Source organism: Ursus maritimus, unplaced genomic scaffold, assembly GCF_017311325.1.
Source record: "Ursus maritimus isolate PB19 unplaced genomic scaffold, ASM1731132v1 scaffold_5, whole genome shotgun sequence".
NCBI lineage: Eukaryota > Metazoa > Chordata > Mammalia > Carnivora > Ursidae > Ursus > Ursus maritimus.
Window position 1 is genome coordinate 38400050 of NW_024426663.1, and position 22379 is coordinate 38422428.

Consider the following 22379-nt stretch of genomic DNA (forward strand, 5'->3'; position numbering starts at 1 on the left):
TCTTTCATGACACAAATATTAAGTTAGGTTTTTACTGAGCATAGTTTACTTCTGATAACATCATTAATTTAAATATGGCCTTTGGCATACTGCTTTTTTTCTGATACCATTTGTCTACTATCTATTTCTAAATATTTGAGTAATCTTAAACAAGTTTCAAATGTCTTGTGAGGGATACGGGTAGAATTTTAATAATTTCTAATTTATTTCTTTTTTAAGTCCTGAGTTTATGATGCCAACTTTAGTTTGTCTTTTGAAATGTTATGGTTTTGAAAACTCCCCCCTCCTAGTCTTTTCTGGTTCTCTAATAATTGGGTTTAAGGAAATTTTCACATTGGCTAGGAGCCTTTATTTTAATTTATACTTTTTAGTACTGAGTCATTTCAAGTTGCTTCATTCACTGCCCACATTCTAACACAACAACTGAGTGGGGACAAGATGACATTAACCCAAATAGAAAAACAAGGAAAATTACTGTGGAAAAAAATGTAGGTTTCATAATTGACTCTTCGTGTCTGCCTAAAAAAGTGGGCTGTGGATGAAGCAACTTGAAATGACTCAGTACTGGAAAGTATAAATTAAAATCAAATAAATAATATTATATATATAATTAATAAGTTTTGAGAAAGAATCAGTGTTTAGTATAGAGACATATTCATAGTAGGTACACAGTGTAAACATGCTGAATGAAAATAGGATTTTTAAATGACAAGTTGTAAGAAAAATTCAGGTTTAAGACATAAGTTTAAAGTCTTGGTTTCTGTTTTCATGCAAATAGTGTTTAAAATCCCTTTATAAAAATAATAACAAAAAAAGAAATTCAGTTTTAAGGTAGATAATACTAAACAATATATTATTCCAATTATTCCTCTTGGGTATGGTACAAAGGAGAGTGATTCTTTAAAATATCCCCTCGGTGACAAAGATATTATTATTCATGGTAGGCTTTGGCAGCACATTTTGTGCAACAGATTTAAATATTGTGTGCAACTATCTAAATATCTAAAGCCTTGAGTAAAACTATGGTCTTTCTTGTCTCTCTGTACAGAGTCTTCTGTTATTATTTCTGTATGATTTTAGTTTCTTTTTTTCTTGGACTGCTTTTTCCTACAGAAAATGTTGGTCAAATTTCAGTCATGGTCTTTTTATATACTTGTAGTTTAGTAGGTTGAAATTCATGATCAAATGAGATTACAGATTTTCTGTTATTCTTATCTATGATCTCATTTCTTTATTAGGAAGTGAAATAGTTAATCTCATTTTAGTTTTTTTATTAGAAATTGAGTTTTAACTGCATCTATGTATTTTCATATTAGATAATTTATATTATCAGTTTTGCAAGATCTATGAATGCATCTTTTCGTTCTTCAATAATTAATAAAATTTTCATCCTGATTATCCTCTCTCTCTACCGGTATATCTCATTTATTTCAGACTAATTGATCTGAAGTGAAGTAAGAGAAATATTAATTGCAAACTTGTGTATTTTCAGTTTATGTTCCTTATATTTAGCTTTTAAAAAAAAAAGATTTTTATTTGAGAGAGAGAGACAGAGAAAGCACAAGCAGGGGGAGGGACAAAGGGAGAAGCAGACTCCCTGCTAAGCAGGGAGCCCGAGGGGTGGGGGAGCTCAATCCCAGGACTCTGAGATCCCGACCTGAGCCCTAGTCAGACACTTAACAGCCTGAGGCACTCAGGTGCCCTCTTATATCTAGCTTTTAGATTCTGTTTCTTTATGTGTTATATTTATAAAAGCTTTTGTAATAGATATAAAATAAAATTTGGGAAACTTGGGGAAAGACATTAGCATCTTAAAATCCTATACAATTTCACATATTTTATCATTAATCTTTTCACTTTGATTTGAAGCAAAATGGTTTTCTTAGACTCATGTACTATATGAAAATGCATATGCTCCTTTTTTATAGACACATCATGTTTTATCTGGTGAATTCCTAAGGTTTTAAATGATTCTAAATACTACATTAGAAAACAGTCGTGGCTTTGAAAGTAGGAGTCTGGTCAGGTAAACAGGTCATACTTCAGGTAGTAGCTGAAGGGAAGACAGTCCAGCCCTGATTTAGCTAGCTGTCAAAGTGTAGCATCCTGAGAGGAACACTGAGCACAAGCACTGGAGGCTTAGAAGAGCACTGTAGCGTTTTAGTCAGGGGGTACTTCTGGTGTTGGAGCATCAGGAAATGATCCCTCTTTCAACTAGCATGTTTCTAATGATGCCAGGGAAGATTTTAAACAACTACAAGATGATATATTACTGCAGCGGTGATCAGCTTTCTCTCTCTTTCACTTGGGTTATCATGTGGTCATTGATGGGGTTTCCAGTGATTATATCTGTGGTTATAAAAAAAAATCTTGCTGGAATTCTTTGTGAGTAGGTTCATCAATATATATGTTAGTTATATTGGGGAATTTATGTGAAAATTTTCATTTTTTATTCAACTTCAGGAAGCACTTTCTACCCTTATCCTTGTATATCATCCGTGTATGTTTTCCAGGTATTCCTAAATTCCAGTAGAAGTAGTGAGGAGAACAAAACAGTAGACAGAGTAATATAGTTGTATAGTATAGTAATTTATAAATGATTTATGGTTTGTGGTATTTATGTAGTGCCTTTTTCTGAGATACTTCAGACTACTTTGATAAAAATTGTAATTACCTACTAATATTTTATAGATGGTGAAACTAAAATACAGAATGTGATTTACCTACCCCAAGGTAAAAACAAAAATTTAAAAAGGTCTCATTTACTGAAAATATACAGATATATTTTATTTAGGGAGATGCTTTTATCAATGTTCATCAAATGATGTCTTTTTCTAAATATCTTTAAAAAAAAAAAAATAAAGCAAACCTCTCCGTCTTATCCAAGTCTTTTTTGGGAGAGAGGTGATCTGGAGAGCTTCCTTAAGCTTACTTTCAGGGTTTTAAATTCTCAGGTCTCACTGAGACCCTCAGTGTTGTATTTGAGTTTTATATTTTTTTACCCTGTGTAAATAGTCAGGACCTCCTCAAGGCAAGGTACAAGTACAGATGAGTAGCATACAAAACAAGATCCTACCAGATCATCTAAAAAATCTGTTAGCTGTATCAGCAAGTTCTAAGGGTGTCTTTGATGTGTTCGGGATGAAACTGCACTGCAAATAAAACAATATTCAGTTTGTACAAAAAAAGATTTTTTTTGCCTGTTTAGAGGAATATTGCTCCCTATAAAGTTCTGTAGAATCTATTGTCTCACTCCTCTTCCACTTCCATTTGTCTCCTCTTTCTTTAGCAGAGAATAATTATTAAAACTGGATTAAAAAACCATTTTACAATAATAATAATAAGTTTACACTTTGGAAGGAACTCACTAATGAGCCTATATATTGTAGGGGATATGGGTGATCTTTTGCCTGCTCTCTAAAAAGCACAGATTAATTCAAGACTCAATCTCAAACATAACTCTACATTTCTTTATTCTATTGCTATAAATCATATCCTAAACATTGTATTCATATATACTTAATGGTTCGTGTAGGTCCACAATATCCACTACATAATTTACTGGTTAACTGTCAACTGGTGATTGCTACCATGACACTTTTTAACAGAAATGGAAGGAAAAAAAAAAAAAAGAAACCTAAAATTCGTATGGAACCATTACAGACCCTGAATAACCAAAGTAATTTTGAGCAAGAAGACCAAAGCTGGCGGTACCATACTTCCTGATTTCAAAAGCTAATTATACAGCTACAGTAATCAAAATAGTATGATACTGCCATGAAAACAAATATATAGATCAATGGAATGGAGGCGAGACTAGAAATAAAGCCATGCATATATAATCAATGGATCTCTGACCAGTATGCTAACAATAACAATGGGGATAGGATAGTCTCTATCCTATTAGAAAATTGGACAGGGACGCCTGGGTGGCTCAGTCGTTACGCATCTGCCTTCGGCTCATCATGATCCCAGAGTCCTGGGATCGAGCCCCACATTGGGCTCCCTGCTCAGCGGGAAGCCTGCTTCTCCCTCTCCTACTCCCCCTGCTTGTGTTCCCTCTCTCACTGTCTCTCTCTCTGTCAAATAAAGAAATAAGATCTTTAAAAAAAGAAAGAAGAAAGAAAGAAAGTAAGGAAGAAAGAAAATTGGACAGCCACAGGCAGAAGAATGAAACTGGACCCTTATCTTATACCATACAAAAAATTAATTCAGAATGGATTAAAGACTTAAATATAAGACCCAAAACTATAAAACTTCTGGGAAAAAAAAAATTGAAAATCTTCTTGAGTTTGGCAGTGATTTCTTACATGTGACTTCTTAGATGGTTACATGTGACTAACCAAAAATATAGGCAACAAAAGCAAAAATAGACAATTGGTACTACATCAAACTAAAAAGCTTCTGCACAATGAAGGAGACAGTCAACAAAATGAAAAGGCAACTTATGGAATGGAAGAAAATATTTGCAAATCATATATCTGGTAAAGGATTTATGTCCAAAATATTTAAGAAACATGTACAACTCAATAGCAAAAACCACACCCCAAATAACCCAATTAAAAAATGGGCAAAGAACTGAATAGCCATTTCTTAAAAGAAGACATATAAATGGCCAATAGGTATATTAAAAGGTGCTCAACATCACTAATCATCAGGAAAATGCAAATCATAACCACGATGAGCTATTACATCACACCTCTTAGGATGGTTATAATAAAAATAAACAAACAAAAGCAAATACAAAAGAAAACAAATATTGACAAAAATGTGGAGAAAAAGGAACACTTGTGCACTGATGGTGGAAATGTAAAGTGGTGCAGCACTATGGAAAATAGTATGGAGATTTCTCAAAAAAAAAAAAATAGAAATACCATAATGATCCAGTAGTCCCACTTCTGGGTATATACCCAAAAGAATTAAAATCAGCATCTCAAAGAGATCTATTCACAGTAGCTGGGATGTGGAATCAGCATCTTGAAGAGATATGTATACTCTCAAATGCATTGCAACATTATTCACAATAGCTCAGATATGGAAGCAACCTAAAATGTCATTGACAAACAAGTGGATAAAGAAAATGTAAGAACTTACAATGGAATATTATCCAGGCCTACAGAGATGGAGATTCTGACATTTGTGACAACATGGATGAACCTGCTAAGTGAAATAAGGCAAACAAGAAAGTACAGATACTACCATGGTACCACTTATATTCAGAATCTGAAATAGTCAAACTTAAAGAAGCAGGGAGTAAAATGGTAGTTACCAGGGGAAAACAAAACCTGGGGAAAACTGAAAATGAGGAGGTACTCGTTGAGGAATACAAAGTTCCGTTATGTAAGATGAGTAAGTCCTAGATGTGTACTGTACAGCATAGTACCTATAGTAAACAGTACTCAATTGTGTACTTAAAAGCTTGCAAAGAAGGTAGAACTTATATTAAGTGTTCTTATCACACGGACACACAAACACACACAATAATGATAATACAGAGGATGGGAGGAAGCTTATGGTGGTAATGGATATGTTTAGGGCATAGTGTGGTGATGATGTCATACATGTATACTTACCTCCAGATTCATCAAGTTGTATGCATTAACTGTGTAGAGCTTTTTGTTTGTCAATTATACCTTAATAAAGTGGTTTGAGAGAGAGAGAGAGAGAGAGAGAAAGGTGATTGCTCATGAAGAGGTAGATTTAAGGCCCAGGATAATATAAGAAAAATTTTATAGATCATAGCTTTGTTTAATTTATGGGAAATTTTTATTATCTATGAAGTTTGTTGCTGTTCACATAGACTTACAAATTAGCACATAAATGCATAACAGTATGTTGTACATTGTTATTACTTACTTTAATGTAGAACTGAACAATGTTTTATCAATGGATCATGTATTCCATATCCCAGATGGAAACACATGATCTAATACATGGTTTCACAATGAAACAATATTTTAAATAAAATTCTGCTCACCATTAACTATTACCTATGACCTTGAATTGATTGATAGATTTTACTCAGACACTGTTTCCAGTGAAGAGCAGCCAACTCGTTCTCTAAAACGTCAGATGGCGAAAGGTATGACAACCATGCAAAGTATTTTTTCTTTACCTGGCACCTGTCAGACATTCAGTAAAATTTTCCCTTTCTTCTATGAATATCTATGTCATCCATTATACCATTCCTCTACAGTTGATATGCTGGTAGTGCTGTAGGGGAATCTAAGTCATCTGCATTTGGGGAGCATATGAAGATATTCGAAGGGCCACATTGTGACTCAATCACATCCTTCAGTCTCGGCTCAAATGCATTTTCTTTTCAGACAGGCCTTTGGTCAATCTATAGACAAAGACTTCTCCCAGTTTTTCTCTTTCACATCATGTTTTTTATTTCCTTCAGAGCAGTCATTTCAAGCCATGATCGTTCTGCTTATTCGATTACTCATTAATTATTTAAATGTGATCTTCTATGTAAGGCTTTCCCTAAAAATTTTATCTAAAATTGTGTGTGCACACATGCACATATGCATGCACACACACACTCCCTGTCATTTTCCTTTATTTTTCTCCTTAACATTTATTACTTTTAAACATAGTGTATATAATGCTAAATCATCTTGTTTCTTTCTGTTTTTCCCACTAGAATAGATTTTTCCTTGGCGCAGAGATTTTACCTATTTCATTCCCTTTTCATTCCGTAACACATAGAACAGAGCCTGGCTCATGATAGGTGCTCAGTAAATACTTGTTGGAAGAATGAACTGATAATTATAATAGAACATAAGTTCCATGAGAATAGGAATCCCACCTGCCTTGTTCATGGCTGTTTACATAGTGAGTGGCATGATGCTTGCCTTATAGTACAAGCTCAAAAAATATTTGTTGAATAAATCAGTGAGAAGAATTATATGGTGAAAAGATAGTAGGCGGAATGCCTTTGTGACTTTTTTGTGTATTTGAAGAGCTGACAGAAGGCTAGTGTTGCTGTAGCTCTCAAAGCAAGTACCTTCTAAATGAGATAGAAAAACAGGTTAGGAGCCAAATCTGTGTGCACCTAATAGGCTGTGTTAAGATTCTAGGTTTTTATCTTAAGAGCAATGGGTAACTATTGAAGGTGTTTTAATGAATGAGACCAAGAGGGATATTAGTGTGCAGAAAATCACAGAATTTGTACAACATATTGTGTCTTAGGAAACCAGTATAATACTGTAATCCAGGGAAACCATGTTGGAAAATTGAAGACTTAATACAAAGTGGTCTATGTCCTCCTCCGTCTCCTTTTCTCTTCCCCTCCAAACACATTCTACACAGAGTACTAAAGCAACTCTCCCACAGTTGATATGCCCTCGTAGCAATGCCCTTGCTTTTCTGTATAAATGTAAATGTATTCTTTTTATACTGGAAGGTACTGCATCGTAACTCTGAGATGAAATGAATGAAAGTGTTTATGTATAGAAATTCCATAATTTTAACGTAAAGGTTGCAGAATCATGGGTATTGTGGTGGAAACAGAACATACAAAAAGAAAACATAACGTAACTTTGGGAATTTTAAGCCTTCTCATTCATTTTGAATCTTTCCAGGGGAAATGTTTTTGTGTCACACACTGTATTTTACTTACAAATCATCAGCTAAGGATTAATGAGAGAATAATCTGTAAGTGGTTAAGTATGCCATATTTGTTCCACACTTTATGTCATGACAGATTTTTAAGATCTAATATTAGAAATGGAAGATCACAAGGAATATATAGGTTTATATTATAAAACTGGATTTATTAATTTATGGTAACAAAGTACCTTGATATTCACTCAACTCTACTGAAATGTGCAAATTTTCTCACCTAAGGAAATCTACCCAGTAGGCCAATTTGTTATCAAAAGGTTGTTTGGTAAGCATAGAATTAAGATATAGGATGGTATAAATTATTTTTATTAACATGTTAATTAATAACTATAATAAGAATACCATCAAGCTGTATCTGCCTGAAGTATAGCTATTTGTAAGCAGAGTAATCTGCTGAAGATAAGATAGTTGAGTTGTCTAATCAGGGTATCCTCCCTCTGGAGAGTACTTAATAAAGCCTGACATATTTTGTCTCTCAGATTCAAGTTTTTAATGTTTTCATGCTTACTCCCTTTTGTTTATTATTTTATCACCATCAATTAGTTACGATTCAAGTCATTATTGCTTTCGACTTGAGAGTCATTCTATTAAAAAGACTTTATTAGTCTTTTTAGGGAATTGTTGGCTACCTACCCATTTTTTTTTTTTTAAGAGAAGCAGATAACTTGCGAAAGAATGATAGTGAAATATTTAGAAGTACATATAAGGGAAGTTTAAAGAAATAGAGTTTGAGTTGCCTATAAAAAAGAAGGCTAAATGTTGGCCTTAAAACCGTCTTCAGGCTTTGGGACATTTATTATAGTTTGATTGCTGGTAACAAATTGTTCTCCTTCCCTACCAAGAGCATGAAAAAAAACACAGTTGTCTTAATTTTTACAGCTGGAAGGTTGTAGATCAGGTAGTAGGAAGAATTTCAAGTTATTAAATATTGGACTGTTGCACTGAAGGAGATTGTAGAACCACTTTCCTGGCAGATTTTAAGGTAGTGTAAATATTCTACAGTGTGGTTTGATACAGAAATAATATTCATATAATTATTTTAGCACTTCAATATTCTTTTGGAGTCCAAACATATCTACTTTTTAGGCATATACTTAACAAGAAGTTGATTTGTTTTTATTTTTCTTAAATTTCAACTCCAAATTTTAGGGACATAATTGCTTATATTCTTAAAGATCACTCGTTTTTACTTTGGGTTTGCTTCTTAGAGGTATTTTTCAAACCATTTAGTCATTTTTTTTGATCTCTTCAAATTGTTAATTATTTAACTTGCATTCCTAGATTCGTTTTTTTATACATATATATGTATGTGTATGTATTTGTATGCATATATACATATATAACAAAAATATATGTCTTTCTAGGATCTCTTGTATTTAAATTACTTACATAACAGGATTAACCTATTTAAAGCTGAAAATAAGGGTACATTATTCTCTTTCTTCAGATGGCTACTAAACACCTGGAGCCAGGCCATGGGATCACCATATGTTGGTTTTCAGTTTTCCTTTGTGTGATACCATGATAAGTAACCTTTCTAATCACTGATGCTCCTTTGTGACCTCTTCAGGCTCTGCTCTCCCCCTTGGCCATCAGGATCCTTTATTGCAAACAGCTGTTGAGAGATGTTACTGATAGGGTAATGAGGACAAAAAAATGTTTCATATTCAGAAACAAAGACCCAAGATGGCATAGGGTTTAGGGTTTCCCAAGGGCAGAAAATATGTGTATGTTTCTTCTATGATCCTTACATTTATTTTTTAAAAATTTAAAAAAACAAAAGCCATCTAGCATTAAAGAGCCTGTTTTCTCTTTGTATACTGTTTTACTTCTTTAATGATATCATAATTATAAAATGGTTTGGTAATTTTATGATATCTCTTTCCCCCTGTGTAAACTGCTAATTTTAATTTTCTCAGGTAAATCAAAGGACTCTTCTTCCCATTTTTAGTATCTTGTAAGAGCTATATTTATGAAAACATAGTTACAAAAACATTAGGAGAGATGATTCCAATTTCTTTTATTATTTTGAAAGTCTTTTTGAGTGTAAAATAATCAGTTATTCTATTCTGATCAACAAAGATCTAGTCCAGTTTTCTGAATATCAGATACATTATTTTACTTTAGATAATTACTTTAAAGCTACAAGCCTTATATGTATTTTTATTATTATATTTGCAATTTTTTATTGTTAATGCTTGTAAATAGTGTCATTCATTTTAAAAATCAAATAGACTAGAATCTGGGAGTGGATATTAAAATTTTAAATAAGTAGGACTATTTTAAATGTCTTGTCTCTTGGAAGACCATGGAATACTTTTGAGGAGTATGTTAACAGTATCTTTTTTTAAAATCCAAATGCAAGGTATTGTTATGTTCAAAAGTTCCAATAATAATAATACATAAGGTGATGTCTAAGCTCATATAATGAGTGTATATGTTATGTATTAGTACATGATAATTATTAATTTGGAGATACCTTCCTTTAAAATATGAGTAAAGGATAAGAGGGTGTTATGAACATTGAGTGAGATTTTTTTATTACATTAGAATACAAGTAAATGTTTTCTTAATGGCTAGTGACTTTATTCAATTGTTGTACATTTAAGAGAAATGGGAAAGTAGTTTAGTTGTTTGAAGATATTTTGGGCATTTATATCAGATAGAACTGATTCAAATCCAGGTTTAGTTAGGGTTGAAGCAAATTGCTAAATCTTTCTGAACCTAACGTTTCTCGCACTTTCCGAGATTTTAGTGATGATTAAGTGCGATACAAATATGAATATGTCTTGCACAGTAGTTGACTGTGTACCCTGAAAAGTGTTAGTTCCCTTTTTTAATTTTTTTTCCTGCCTGCAACACTGCTGCTAAGAAGTTGTGAAGTGTATGCTTTAGTATCTTCTTCAGTAATGGGAGATACAGTTTTATTTCATCATTTTTCAGTTCAGACTTTTGGAAGACTTTTCTATACATTGAACTCATATCTTCTCCTGGCTTTTACCTGTTTATTCAAATGACTTCTCTTCTAAGTCGGCATGCATATTTTGTCTCCAGTTCTTTATATAACTTGCTTTTTTATGTCTAGGAAAAGACTTTCAGTTTCAAAAACATGACAAACAGTAAATACGATCACTTTTCCAGGTATAAAAGCAGAAAATGCCAGAGCGATAAAACGAGTAAAACATAATTAAATATCATTTATTTAGCTATAACATGTGTTTCTGTGATGAAAAGACACATGGATAAATTAACAGACTGTGGAATGATGCCAGTATAATGCATAAGTCTTGTTTGTTCATATGTGATTGTTTCCTAATGCATTAATGTTGTGGACTTCAGGTAAGCTTTCTCACAAAAAGAATTATATAAACTCTCAGGGAAAAAAAAAACGTCAAGTCCAAAGAAGGGTCTTTATTGAACATAGTAGATCACTTAGTGGCTCCATTCCCAAAGCCTTAAACAATCTATTAAAATCATGAGGGCAAATGAAGAATCTGTAATTGTACATCCTTTATGTTATTTTTAAAAATTGACTGATAAAGAAGATACACCTTGAATTCAGTTCTTAATTTTTATGAAAATGGTGTCTGTTGGAGGCAGATATCCTCAAAGACCTACATCTGTAAGAAGAAAGCATTACAACCCAGGGCTTAAGGCTACACAGGATCAACTGACTGGGGTGCTGGGATCAAATGCAGAGATTTAACAGTGCAAAGTTTTCTGGCTATGAAATTATCTAGGTTTTCAGTGGTCTGCTCCAACTCTATTTTTCCCATAAATCCTGTTTTCTTTGTAAGTGGTTTTACAGAATGCAGGGGTTTTCACAGAATGCATTTATTATGTTTCAGCAGAAAGCTTATGTATATCAGAACAAAAAAAAGGAAGGTAGGGGTATGCCAGAAATGAGGAGTTTTAGTTCAAATGGCAAGCTGGTGAGCTGATGTTTTCCAAGTTAGGGACATCACCTTGGGTATGAGGTAAGGGTCATTTCTACTACGAAGAAATACCTAAATGGAAATGACAAGTAAGCTAAATGGAAATGTCTGCCCTTTGCTTTGGATGGGGAAAAATAGCTCACACGAGAAATTGAAGCTCTAGGCTTGTGCCTCACATAAGAACAGAGTATGACTTTGCACAGTCTCCATGCATGGTGCTGACCAAATAGATCCACACGAAAACTAGTGAAAGAAAAAACAAGTGAAACCTTGGGATATATGACAGAAACAAATGCACAAAGCTACACTTCTGCAACTCCAGAAGCACAGGATGCTCCGTGAAAAAACAGGATTCCCTGAAGATAAGCTTGAAGAGAAAATAACAAACAACATGAGGAAACAATCCACCATGACGTGAACAAGCAGAAAGATTAGCACCCCAATTGAAAAACATACGGTAAATATGAAAAGAATTTAAGAGACATGGTGGTTAGAACAACAATATCCAATATAAGTTGAATAGAAGTTCTGGAAGAATGGGAAAGTCGTATATTACAAAACGTTTATAATATACCACTCATTATATAACTATAATTATACATATTATATAAATTACATAACTAATAATTTTTCAGAATCAAAGAAAGATGTAAATTCAAAGCATGAGCCCCAAGTAGATAAATAAAAGAACACAGAGATAACAGTGGTGAAACTGCACTATAGCCAAGACAAACTCTTGAAAGCAGCTAGACTTGATCACAAAGAAACGGTGATTAGACTGACAAATGATTTTTCAATCAGTGAACTTAATACCTTCAAATGCTGAGATAACATAAATGTGAGCCTAGAATTCTATATTCAATCAAAATATCATATTAAAAGTGAGTGTAAAATAAATATATTTCAAAACAATGAAGAACTAGAGCCCCCTGGTGCCTGGGTGGCTCATTCAGTTAAACTTCCAACTCTTGATTTCAGCTCAGTCATCATCTCAGGGTTGTGCGACCGAGCCCCATGTCAGGCTCAGTGTTCAACAGGGAGTCTGCTTGAGATTCTGTCTCCCTCTCCTTCTGGCCCTTCCCCCTCCTCCATCTCTCTAAAATAAATAAACCTAAAAAAAAAAAAAAAAAGGAACAAGAGTCTCTTTCTAAATTAACTCTGAAAGGATGCATATCAAAAAGAAAGAATTTGAGTTCAGAGGGTAGTGCTGGGACATAAGAAACAATTGATAAACACATTGATATGTTTTAAAAAACACTGATTATCAAGTTTTGGGCAGTGAGTGGTTCACAAGCTTTTAGATTTTTGTAGGCAAGGGAAATTTCTCCCTGAAAATAAGCAAACAACACACGAATGTCAACTTTTAATTTTGCCAAGTAGAAACATTTTGTCAAGACTGCCATTAACACACACACCCTGCTCTCAGGGACCTTACAGTTTATTGTAACACCTAAAAAGTAAAAAGAATAAAACTAATAAATAAGAGTCTGCTAAAATAAGAAATTTAGTTTTATGAAAAAAATCTAACCACATTGATATCACTCTTCTAGTTTTGTAACAGAATATTAAAAACTCCATAGAGCAGTACCAATCTGTGGCATTGAGCTATGTGTCTGATCATACACAACCTTCTCCCTGGTTCCTGTAAATTCTTTGATAGTGTTATTTTTTTATTACACTAATACAATGCCTGGTGAATAATAGATGCTCAAGAAATATTCTTGAATGAATGAGAAATAATGTTTTATTTTTCCAGGCAGTCCTCCCAATTGGTTAGAAGTTGGGCCCATGAAATTAGAGAGTCCATTTCCAATTTTCAGTGTCATGTAACAGAAATTTCCCTTGGTAAAGATTGTTGATAACTTCACTCTCCTTCCTTAAACTGAAGGGCAAGCACAAAGACCAAACTTCCTCCTACAGAGTTTTCCCAAAATAAACTGTAGGGTTAGAGAAGGGAATCACCATAACACAGCCAGTGGTTTATTAGTTCATAGAAGTCGTAAGAGTAATCTTAATAAATCTTAACTTCTATAAAGAAATATGAGTATGTGAAAGAGAACTGTGTTCTTCTAGAGCTAAGCTGGTGGGTAGTCAAAAACATCATCAATCTCTCTCACTGATTATACTCCATCATCTTATTTTATTTAGGGATATTAATCCATCTACTATGACGGTGGTTATACAAATTTCCCAAGAGCCCAAAAATTTCAGAATGCATTTAACCTACTAGTGAACCAGCTTGGGACCCACCTTAGGGTGCTTATTTGGCAACTGAAATACTTATGTATATACCCATGCAAATGTATCATCTATGCTCTACAATCCAGCAGTTTAAAGAAGGGTATTTCTGAATGTATGAAAATGTTCTCTAGGTGCCTGGGTTGGCTCAGTTGGTTAAGTGTCTGGCTTTTGGTTTGAGCTCAGGTCATGATCTCGGAGTCATCGGATTGAGCCCCATGTGGCACTCTGCACTCAGCATGGAATCTGCTTGAGATTCTCTCCTTCCCCTTCTCCCTCCTCCTCTGCACATCCCCGCCCACTCATGCGCATGGTGTCTGTCTCTCTCTAAATTAAATAAATAAAATCTTTTTTAAAAAGAAGATTGTTCTCAAGTTCTTTCAGGAACTGTGCCTCCTGCTATCTTAGTATAAAATAAAATTTTCTTAGTTTTTATCTTTCAAATGAGTATTTTTTTTTATCTTGGGAAATCTTAACTGAGATGTCATTGATCTTTATTATTCAAGTTGACATTCTAGATAAGAGATCCATTTGAAAACTCTTCAGAGCCTTTTCCGAGACTAGTTTAACATCTTGGGAGTATTTCCTAAACATAGATTTACAGTCCCATGCTTTAAACAGTAATCTGTGGGACGTTAATGCCCTAGCAAAATTCCAATCCCCAGGAGCCCACTAGGTAATAAAGTCCTGTTAGCAGTGGGAAACTACCTTTCAAAATGTGTTATTCTCTATAGTATAAGAAGGCTCTATCAAGCGCTGTACTGTGAATCTTGAGATTAAAGTTTTGGAAAAATATCTTGAGCGTTTGCCATTTGGGATAGAGCTTTTCAAGGCACTTTTGGCAAAAAGAGTTTCTGTAAGTTGACCTCATAGTATGTTTTCCTAATAGATGCAATGAACATCGTCCCTTTCAATGATAGAATTTTCATTTCACAGTTCTGTCTAAACTTCAGGCTTCTTTTACTTCTGTCTAAAGTAGATTTAGACTTAATAAAAATCATTAAAGATCAGGAGTATAGTCCAGGATCATGGATAATTTTTTTGTAATCTCTTAATACATTTTTTAGCAATGTTTCTCTGTTTTAGTGAACATATTTTTCTTTGAATATAGATATTTTTGATGTATGGGATAGTATTTTAAGACCCTAAAATGTTAGTCCTACTGTTTTTCTAATATTAAACTGAAATAATATATTTAGGAACGTATATTAAGAAAACATCTCCTATAGGAAAGGAACACTAAAATAGTATAAATAACGTTCTCATAAAACAGAAGCTGAAATTTTGAAGAAAGTAGATTCTGTAGTACATTAAGTTGTAAGAACAGGAAAATTATCTTTATATTATGATCTACAGTACATGTTGTTTATCTTTTGTAATGTTTTAACTCTCTTCTGGCTCAGTAGTTCTCCAAATAGAGTTTAAAGTAGATTATTAAAGTTAGTGAAGTAGATATAGAGTAGATTTATTCAAAAACATTTCAATAGTCTAATAGAGGGGTGCCTGGGTAGCTCAGTCGGTTAAGCATCTGCCTTTGGCTCAGGTCATAATCCTGGGATCCTGGGATCGAGCCCCGTGTGGGACTTCCTGATCAGTGGGGACAGTGCTTCTCCTTCTCCCTCTGCCTCCTCCCCACCCCTGCCACTCACGGGTGAGGCTCTCTCTCTCTCTGTCTCTCTCAAATAAATAAATAAATAATGTTTTTAAAAAAGTCTAATAGAAATTATATGTCTTCTTTTGTGCCTGGTGGAAGGGAGCATCCTAAGGAGGAGCCCAAAGAGATTCCCTCAATGTTATATCCTGTGGGGCATTTCCACGGTGAACCAGTGAACTAAATATGTTACCACTTCATTTCTGAATTGTGTTTATGTGACATAAGTTTTTATAATGATGTTTTGAGAGTAAAAAGAGCAGTTGGTGAATAATAGCAATAAAAGTGAATGTTATACATAATTTTATCTTTGCACTCCAGATTAATGTATTTTTATTGCAAATATGTATTTTATACTAAATGGTTCTAGTTTAATTTAAAAACTTGTACTATCAGTAATGACGCTAGTCAGTGATCTTATATAAAAAGAAATATAAAAAGAAATTGAAAAATTTGAGTATTTTCTTCAAAGAAATCATAGTAAAGAAGACAAGACAGACCCAAACAACATCTGAAATATGTCAGTTGTGAAAATGACACATAAATAGCAACATTTGTTCAAAACCACATTTCCTTTTCATGCAGGTGGGCTACACTGATGATCTGCAAATAACATTGCTAGATTGTTCTTTATGAATTTTAGAAATTACTCCCTGTCCTTGCCCATGGACTCTTTTTTTTTTTCTTTTTGAAATGGTCTTTGTTTGACTATTACAGTAAGTCTAACTGTATTAGTAATTGGTAAGTTTGTACAATTGTATATTCTTGAAGGTAATAAAAATATTTCCTTTCTACATATTCATCCATTCTCCCTACTCTTCTATAGCAATGAAATTTTTTTTTTAAGAATTCCTTTTTAAAGATTTTTTATCTTTAAGCAGTCTCTACACCCAGTGTGGACCTCGAACTTACAACCCCGAGATCAAGAGTCCTGTGTTCTACTGACTGAGCCAGCCAGGTGCACCAGTTCATTAGTGAAATTTCTGCACATTATTTTTTAAAGATCCTAATTAAAAAAAAACTAAGACATTCTTTACCCACTAAAATAAGAATTATAAAAAAAAATATTTAAATGATTCTGCAAAATGGGTAACACATCTTGCATAAGAATCTCTCCAAAATCTTCATCTTTCATGCTTCAACAGTAGAAAAACACCTTGGATGTCTTTTTAAAGTAATGCTGAGTGCACGTAGGTATATTTTATGGAAGAAGTGGATATGATTTTAGTCTCTACTTCTGATCAACTTGCTTTTTGCCTTCTTTCCTAGGAAGTGTGTAGAGAGCTCTGGTGTCTCAGCAAAAGCAACCGCTGTGTCACCAACAGTATTCCTGCAGCTGAAGGAACACTCTGTCAAACTGGGAATATTGAAAAGGGGGTAAGCTCAAATGATTTATTATCTATTTGACAAGTAGAGTAATCTGATCCATTTCTGGTGTTGGTATTCAACCCCTAGGAAATCGTGCATACTAATTTAAAATACATTTGAGAAAACAGTAGATACCTTGCCTGATGAGTTAAGTGGCACATATAGATATCTGCACATTTGCAACATTTGGGAAATTACAGTGACTATTTATTTTCTAGCTCAGTTACACCTTTCTGTGCATATATGTATATATTTGTACAGAAAATCCAATAATCTTATTGTCATATAATATAGTTTGTTCAGTCATATAAGTCTAGGTTTCTTCCTGATAAATAATTCCCACAAGTATATTTTATAACTGGAGTCAAATTAGAGTTGATTTAAAATTACAATGTAAGAGAAAGGGGTAGTAGTAGAGGAATAATTAAACAATTTACTGAGCATAGAAATTGTAGCTAAATAATTTTAGTTTCATCAGTCTGATTTTCAAAAAATATCATTATTAAGAATTGTTCAAACGTATAAGAATAGTTTATGCTATTTCTGAAATTCTTTAGGAATTGCTATATATGTGAATTCTAGAATTTATTACTACGTACCGAATTTACAATAATAACTACTACTGTCTTCTGTTCTCAGTTCTGAATTCTTCCATGTTAGCCGGGGTACTTTCAACAAAGATTACACTGAATTTCAGGTTGCAATCTGATTAAAAGGATGAAAGCTTTTGGGCAGCTGTCACAGTTTTATTAATCCTTGCTGACGGCTTCATTCAGGACCCGTGACCTACTGCCATGTTGATGGCTTTTCCATGCTGAGTTTGGAAATGTTGGTAAATTGTGCTAACTATATGAATTGAGAGGGTCATTTTTAAAGGATTAAGGATCTTTTTTTGAGACTTTGTAAGTAGCCAATAAAAATACAGAGACCTTCACGCACTACCAAAAATTCTTTCTTTTTTTTCACCGAAGTAATAGAAAATATTAAGAACTGCATTCTTGAAACAACAGTCTAGATTTATTTTGGAGTCAGCAGTTCTTGTCAACGACAAGTAGCAATTTACATCAATCTGTACTTAGAAGAAATACATAATAGTAAGGGGGAAAAGTTACAGTGAGAATCTCTTTCTTTATTTGCCCTTGATTGATTATTATTCTTGTGATCTAGTCCATGGGCCATAGTTTCTTTTTGCCTAGAATAATACTATCATTAAGCTTGATGGCTCTTTTTATTTTACTTTATTTTTATATCCCAAGCATAAAGAATTCATTCTTTTAAACATCTCACAGTCCTCCTACTAACATTCTGTAAATTTATATAATCAAGTAAGGAAACCATGAGTAGTGGCTATCTGAGAACACATAGCTCAACCCCACTAATCATTTATATGGTAAATGCATATTTAATATCATATCATTTGTGCTTAATAGTAGGACCCTCAAATGTTATATCTTACAGCTATTTGCCTATATGTGATAGAGGTGATTTTTTTTTGGAAATTACCAACAATTTTGAGGGATGCCAAAAAAGCACTCTCAATAATACTAAAGCTAACAGTATGGAATTTAAATTTAGGTAAACAGAGATATAATACTTTTAAGCATACACACAAATAAACACAGACAGGAGAAAGTGAATAAAAGGGGACAAAAATATATTTGATTTCTTAAGATTCACATTCTTTTTTTAGAGCTTATTTAAGTAATCTCTACACCCAACATGTGGCTCGAACTCATGACCCTGAGATCAAGAGTGGTATGCTCTTCCAATTGAGCCAGCCAGGCACCCCTAAAGATTCACATTCTTAATTTTGGTTAATGGTTGTCAACTTTTTGATCCCTAAATCCTTTCTTCAAATGAAGTCTACAGAATTCTGATATGTACATTTGAAAAAATGGAAATACTCTTGTTAAAAGAACTCCTTCCTACCTCCTTACCCTGTCCTTGAACCCTTGTCAGCTTCTAACATGCCTCAACAGAACATCTTGGGCTCCATGAAAAACTGTTTAAGAACTTTGTAAGTATAGCAAAGTTTGTGTACCAAGAGATCATTCATATTCACAACATCGTAGTTTCACATAGTCAATATGTTGGATTTCACCATCTAAAATTAATCTACAGGGCTCCATACTAGGCGTAGAACCTACTTTAAATAAATAAATAAATAAATATTAAAAATAAAAATAAATACAGTTAATCTACAAAGCAAATATTAGCCATTCTTTCAGAGACATGGAAGATCAATAGACAGCTTTATGAAATTGACTAACAAATGAGTGAATGAAAAGAACAAGTACATATGCAGACTTGTAGAAAGGAAAAGGGCAGAGTGCTGTGCGGAGACCCTCAAATTATCTCTATCATTAACAGTGAATTTATGAAAAGGCTTTCAAAGTATCAGATCAACCTGCATGTTTAAGAGAAAAAAATATAAAGAACTAGAAATAAGAGCTGTTTTATTTCTTTTTTACTAACTGCACTTGCTATGTTATTTATTTATGAATTTTTATTGTTGATTGCAGTTATTTTTTTTTCCTTAGAAGAGAAGCATGTTTACTGTTGCCAAATGCAGATTTTTCTCTTAAGTCTCTATTTGGAAATTAAACCAGAACTCAGAATTTTTACTCCAACCAAAACAGCCATGCAAAGAGCTAGTGACACAATTAGAGTAGAAATTTCAATTGGTCTAGTCAACTTTGGGTGGCATTAAAATATAGTTGGCCTTACCAGTAACCATGATGATGATGATAATGAAAATTTTTAAAGTACTTATGCTGTGCCAGGCACATATTTATTATGTTTAATATTGGCAAAAATCCTGTGAGGTGGTTACTGTTTTAATTCCACTTTACAGATGGGAAGAGTAAGACTTGAAAGCCTAAGATTACACAGCAATTTAAAAGCAGAGCTGAGACTCCAGCCCAGGTCTTTCTGATTCCAAAGTTGAAACTTTGCCCCTGTACACTACCTCTGATTTTACCTTACATTCAGGTGGGAAATTTTGCAGAGAAAAAAGCAAATTTTTCTTGTCACAGGAATAAAGTGGGTCACTGAGCCTGAGATTGGTGGTGACAATGTATTTTACCCTTTAATACTAAGTGGATTTTTCACTTATCTACCTGTAACAATTTGTTATCTCAGGAATTACGATGAGAAAGCACTATGGGCAGAATTGTGTTACGACTGGCAAAATAATGAATCTCCACTTTAAAACGAGAGAGATCTATTTCAACATTTTGTAGAGATTTTGTAAGGATGGAATAAGATGATATTTCAGTGAGCTTTTTGTGGGCTTCTTCAGAGGAAAGGTGCCAGTGTATATTCCTAGAGCATCATCATTCATTTCATTATTATTTTCCAACCTTAGATGATGGTTGGCAGAAAATTCTTCAACAGACTGTCTTAACTGGCACTAACGAGCATCAGAGAGTATAAGCATGAGTTTGTGTGTCTCAGAAACATGAATGGAATACCCATGGCTGACCTCTGATCTTAACTTTGAGCTTCAAAACTACTGTCTTGAGAAGGAACAAGAAAAAAACCTACATCCTGTCTAGCCAGCAGGATAAAACCAAAGCTGTTCATAGTTTTTTGAATACATCCTTTAAAAAAAAAAAAAAAAGTCGGGGGAGGGGAGAAATATTGCTCAAGTGATAGCGTAGACATATCCAGAGGACTGGATCCACAATGATCTCGTCAAACTCTGGCTGCAAAAGATATGGGATCCCTGCCCGGGGGCGCAGTTCCACAAATGTTCCATGTAAGTATGGGAACTGTTCCATGCACATTTAGCAGATGGAGTAAGAAATACGGCCAAAAAATTAAAAACTGATCTTTGCGTGAGTCCTGGGGGGTCTGACATCGCTATTACAGCCATTGGATGTTTGCCTGAATAAGCCATTCAAGTATTGAATAAGAACCATATGGTCTGAATGGATGTGCTCAGGGACAGTAGCATTAACCAAAGGAGGAAATTTGATGAGCCCAGACGGTGCGCTGGTACTGTGCGTCCACGGGTCACACTCCTACAAATCAATCAATATAGTTTTCAGCCAAAAGAACTTTCCTTAGTCATGGCATCAACAATAGCTCTTTGGACAGGAATCAGAGGGATGCCATACATGATAAAATAATAAACAAGGATTCAGACTGTAAAAACTCTGATAGTAGTGTTGGCATTGTTACTGAACAGGATATTAAGGAAAATCAAAACTCAATCTTTGCAAGCTCTGATGGTGACCAAAAAAGTTTCCAATACTTGGTTTATTGCCAAAAGATTGATTTAATGATTCTACAAGACCAATTAGAGATATAGCTCAGTATTTAGGCCTACACATACATAACACTGATTCCTAGTATCTTTGCATGGGAAACAGAGGACTGGATTAGAATAGGATTATTATGTACCCTTTTAAAGCACTAGATATGTAATAAGACATTTGCAGCCCTAGATCATAATTCACTTAAGAGTAGAATATAATATGTTTTGACTGGGTCCCAAACTATAAACACAGGAAGTGAAAAGAGAATAGTCCTTTCAATTGCTCTAGAAATTTAAATAGTATGGGATGACAAGTTCTGATTTAGAATTTGGGCTGAAATAAGCTTTTGCATTCCCGCACCTGCACAGCAGAAAGATAAGGGTTTTAATAGTGCTGTGCTCCAACTCTCAGCTTTTCTGACTTGGGAAGAATGTTCCATATTGAATCACCAACATCACTTCCCTCAGAATCTTAGGATTTCCTTAGGGGTCTCTCATTCCAGATGCTGGCTGGACCCAAAGTGCTGGCTATGATATGAGAGGTACCATAATCACATCCTAAAATGATTCTCATTAAAAATATATATATTATATATATTTAAAAATACTGTGTATACTCATCTTGAAATTTTGCTTTGTGGAATTCTGACAAATTCTTATTTATATTGTGTGATTGTAATATATCTTGTTTGAACATAATCCCCTGATGTAGATCATGAAATTGAGTTGTCCAATATCAAAAGATGTTGTTTATTAATAGGTAAGTGTTTTTTAAAAAAACTTTTAAAACCTCACTGGAATGTATCATATTTCTAGATCATTTTAAGAACATATTTATTTTATTTAGAAGGAATATGAAAAGCAAGAATGAGCAATATGAGATTTTATTCTTGAAATGTGATAGTTTTACTTCTATCACCTTTCTGAATCTTGTTTAACATACCTGTATTAGCAAAAAGAAGGCCAAATTTACCCAGTTTATCTAGAAAATTTAGGCTAAATTAACAAAACTGATATTTAGAATAGTCCAAAATCACTAGATTGGATAAAACCTTTGAGAATAAAGATTAGAAACTGATCTCCATCTGAGTATTTAACTTATGTAGTTTAAGAAATGAAGTAAAATTCTGTGCCTGTAAAATAGAGCTTTTACAGGTTTAGCAACTTCAGGTAGAAAAAAAAAAGAAGAAGAAAAGTAGAAAATACAACACTCAAAATTCTCAGCTTTATGCACTTATAGTTTTATATACTTCAAGTTGCTTTATTTGGTATAATCTAATTATATTAGTTATGACTT

The 22379-nt window shown here is 33.6% G+C and overlaps 1 protein-coding gene across 1 annotated transcript in view; it reads left to right on the forward strand.

Moving 5' to 3' along the window:
• The window catches only part of LOC103663878 (A disintegrin and metalloproteinase with thrombospondin motifs 6), a 175439-nt gene that overhangs the window by 59625 nt on the left and 93435 nt on the right, over window positions 1-22379 (forward strand). Inside the window, exon 6 of the mRNA XM_040622694.1 lies at window positions 16723-16830. Coding sequence (XP_040478628.1) covers window positions 16723-16830 — 108 coding nt within the window. The remainder of the gene's footprint in view (window positions 1-16722; window positions 16831-22379) is intronic.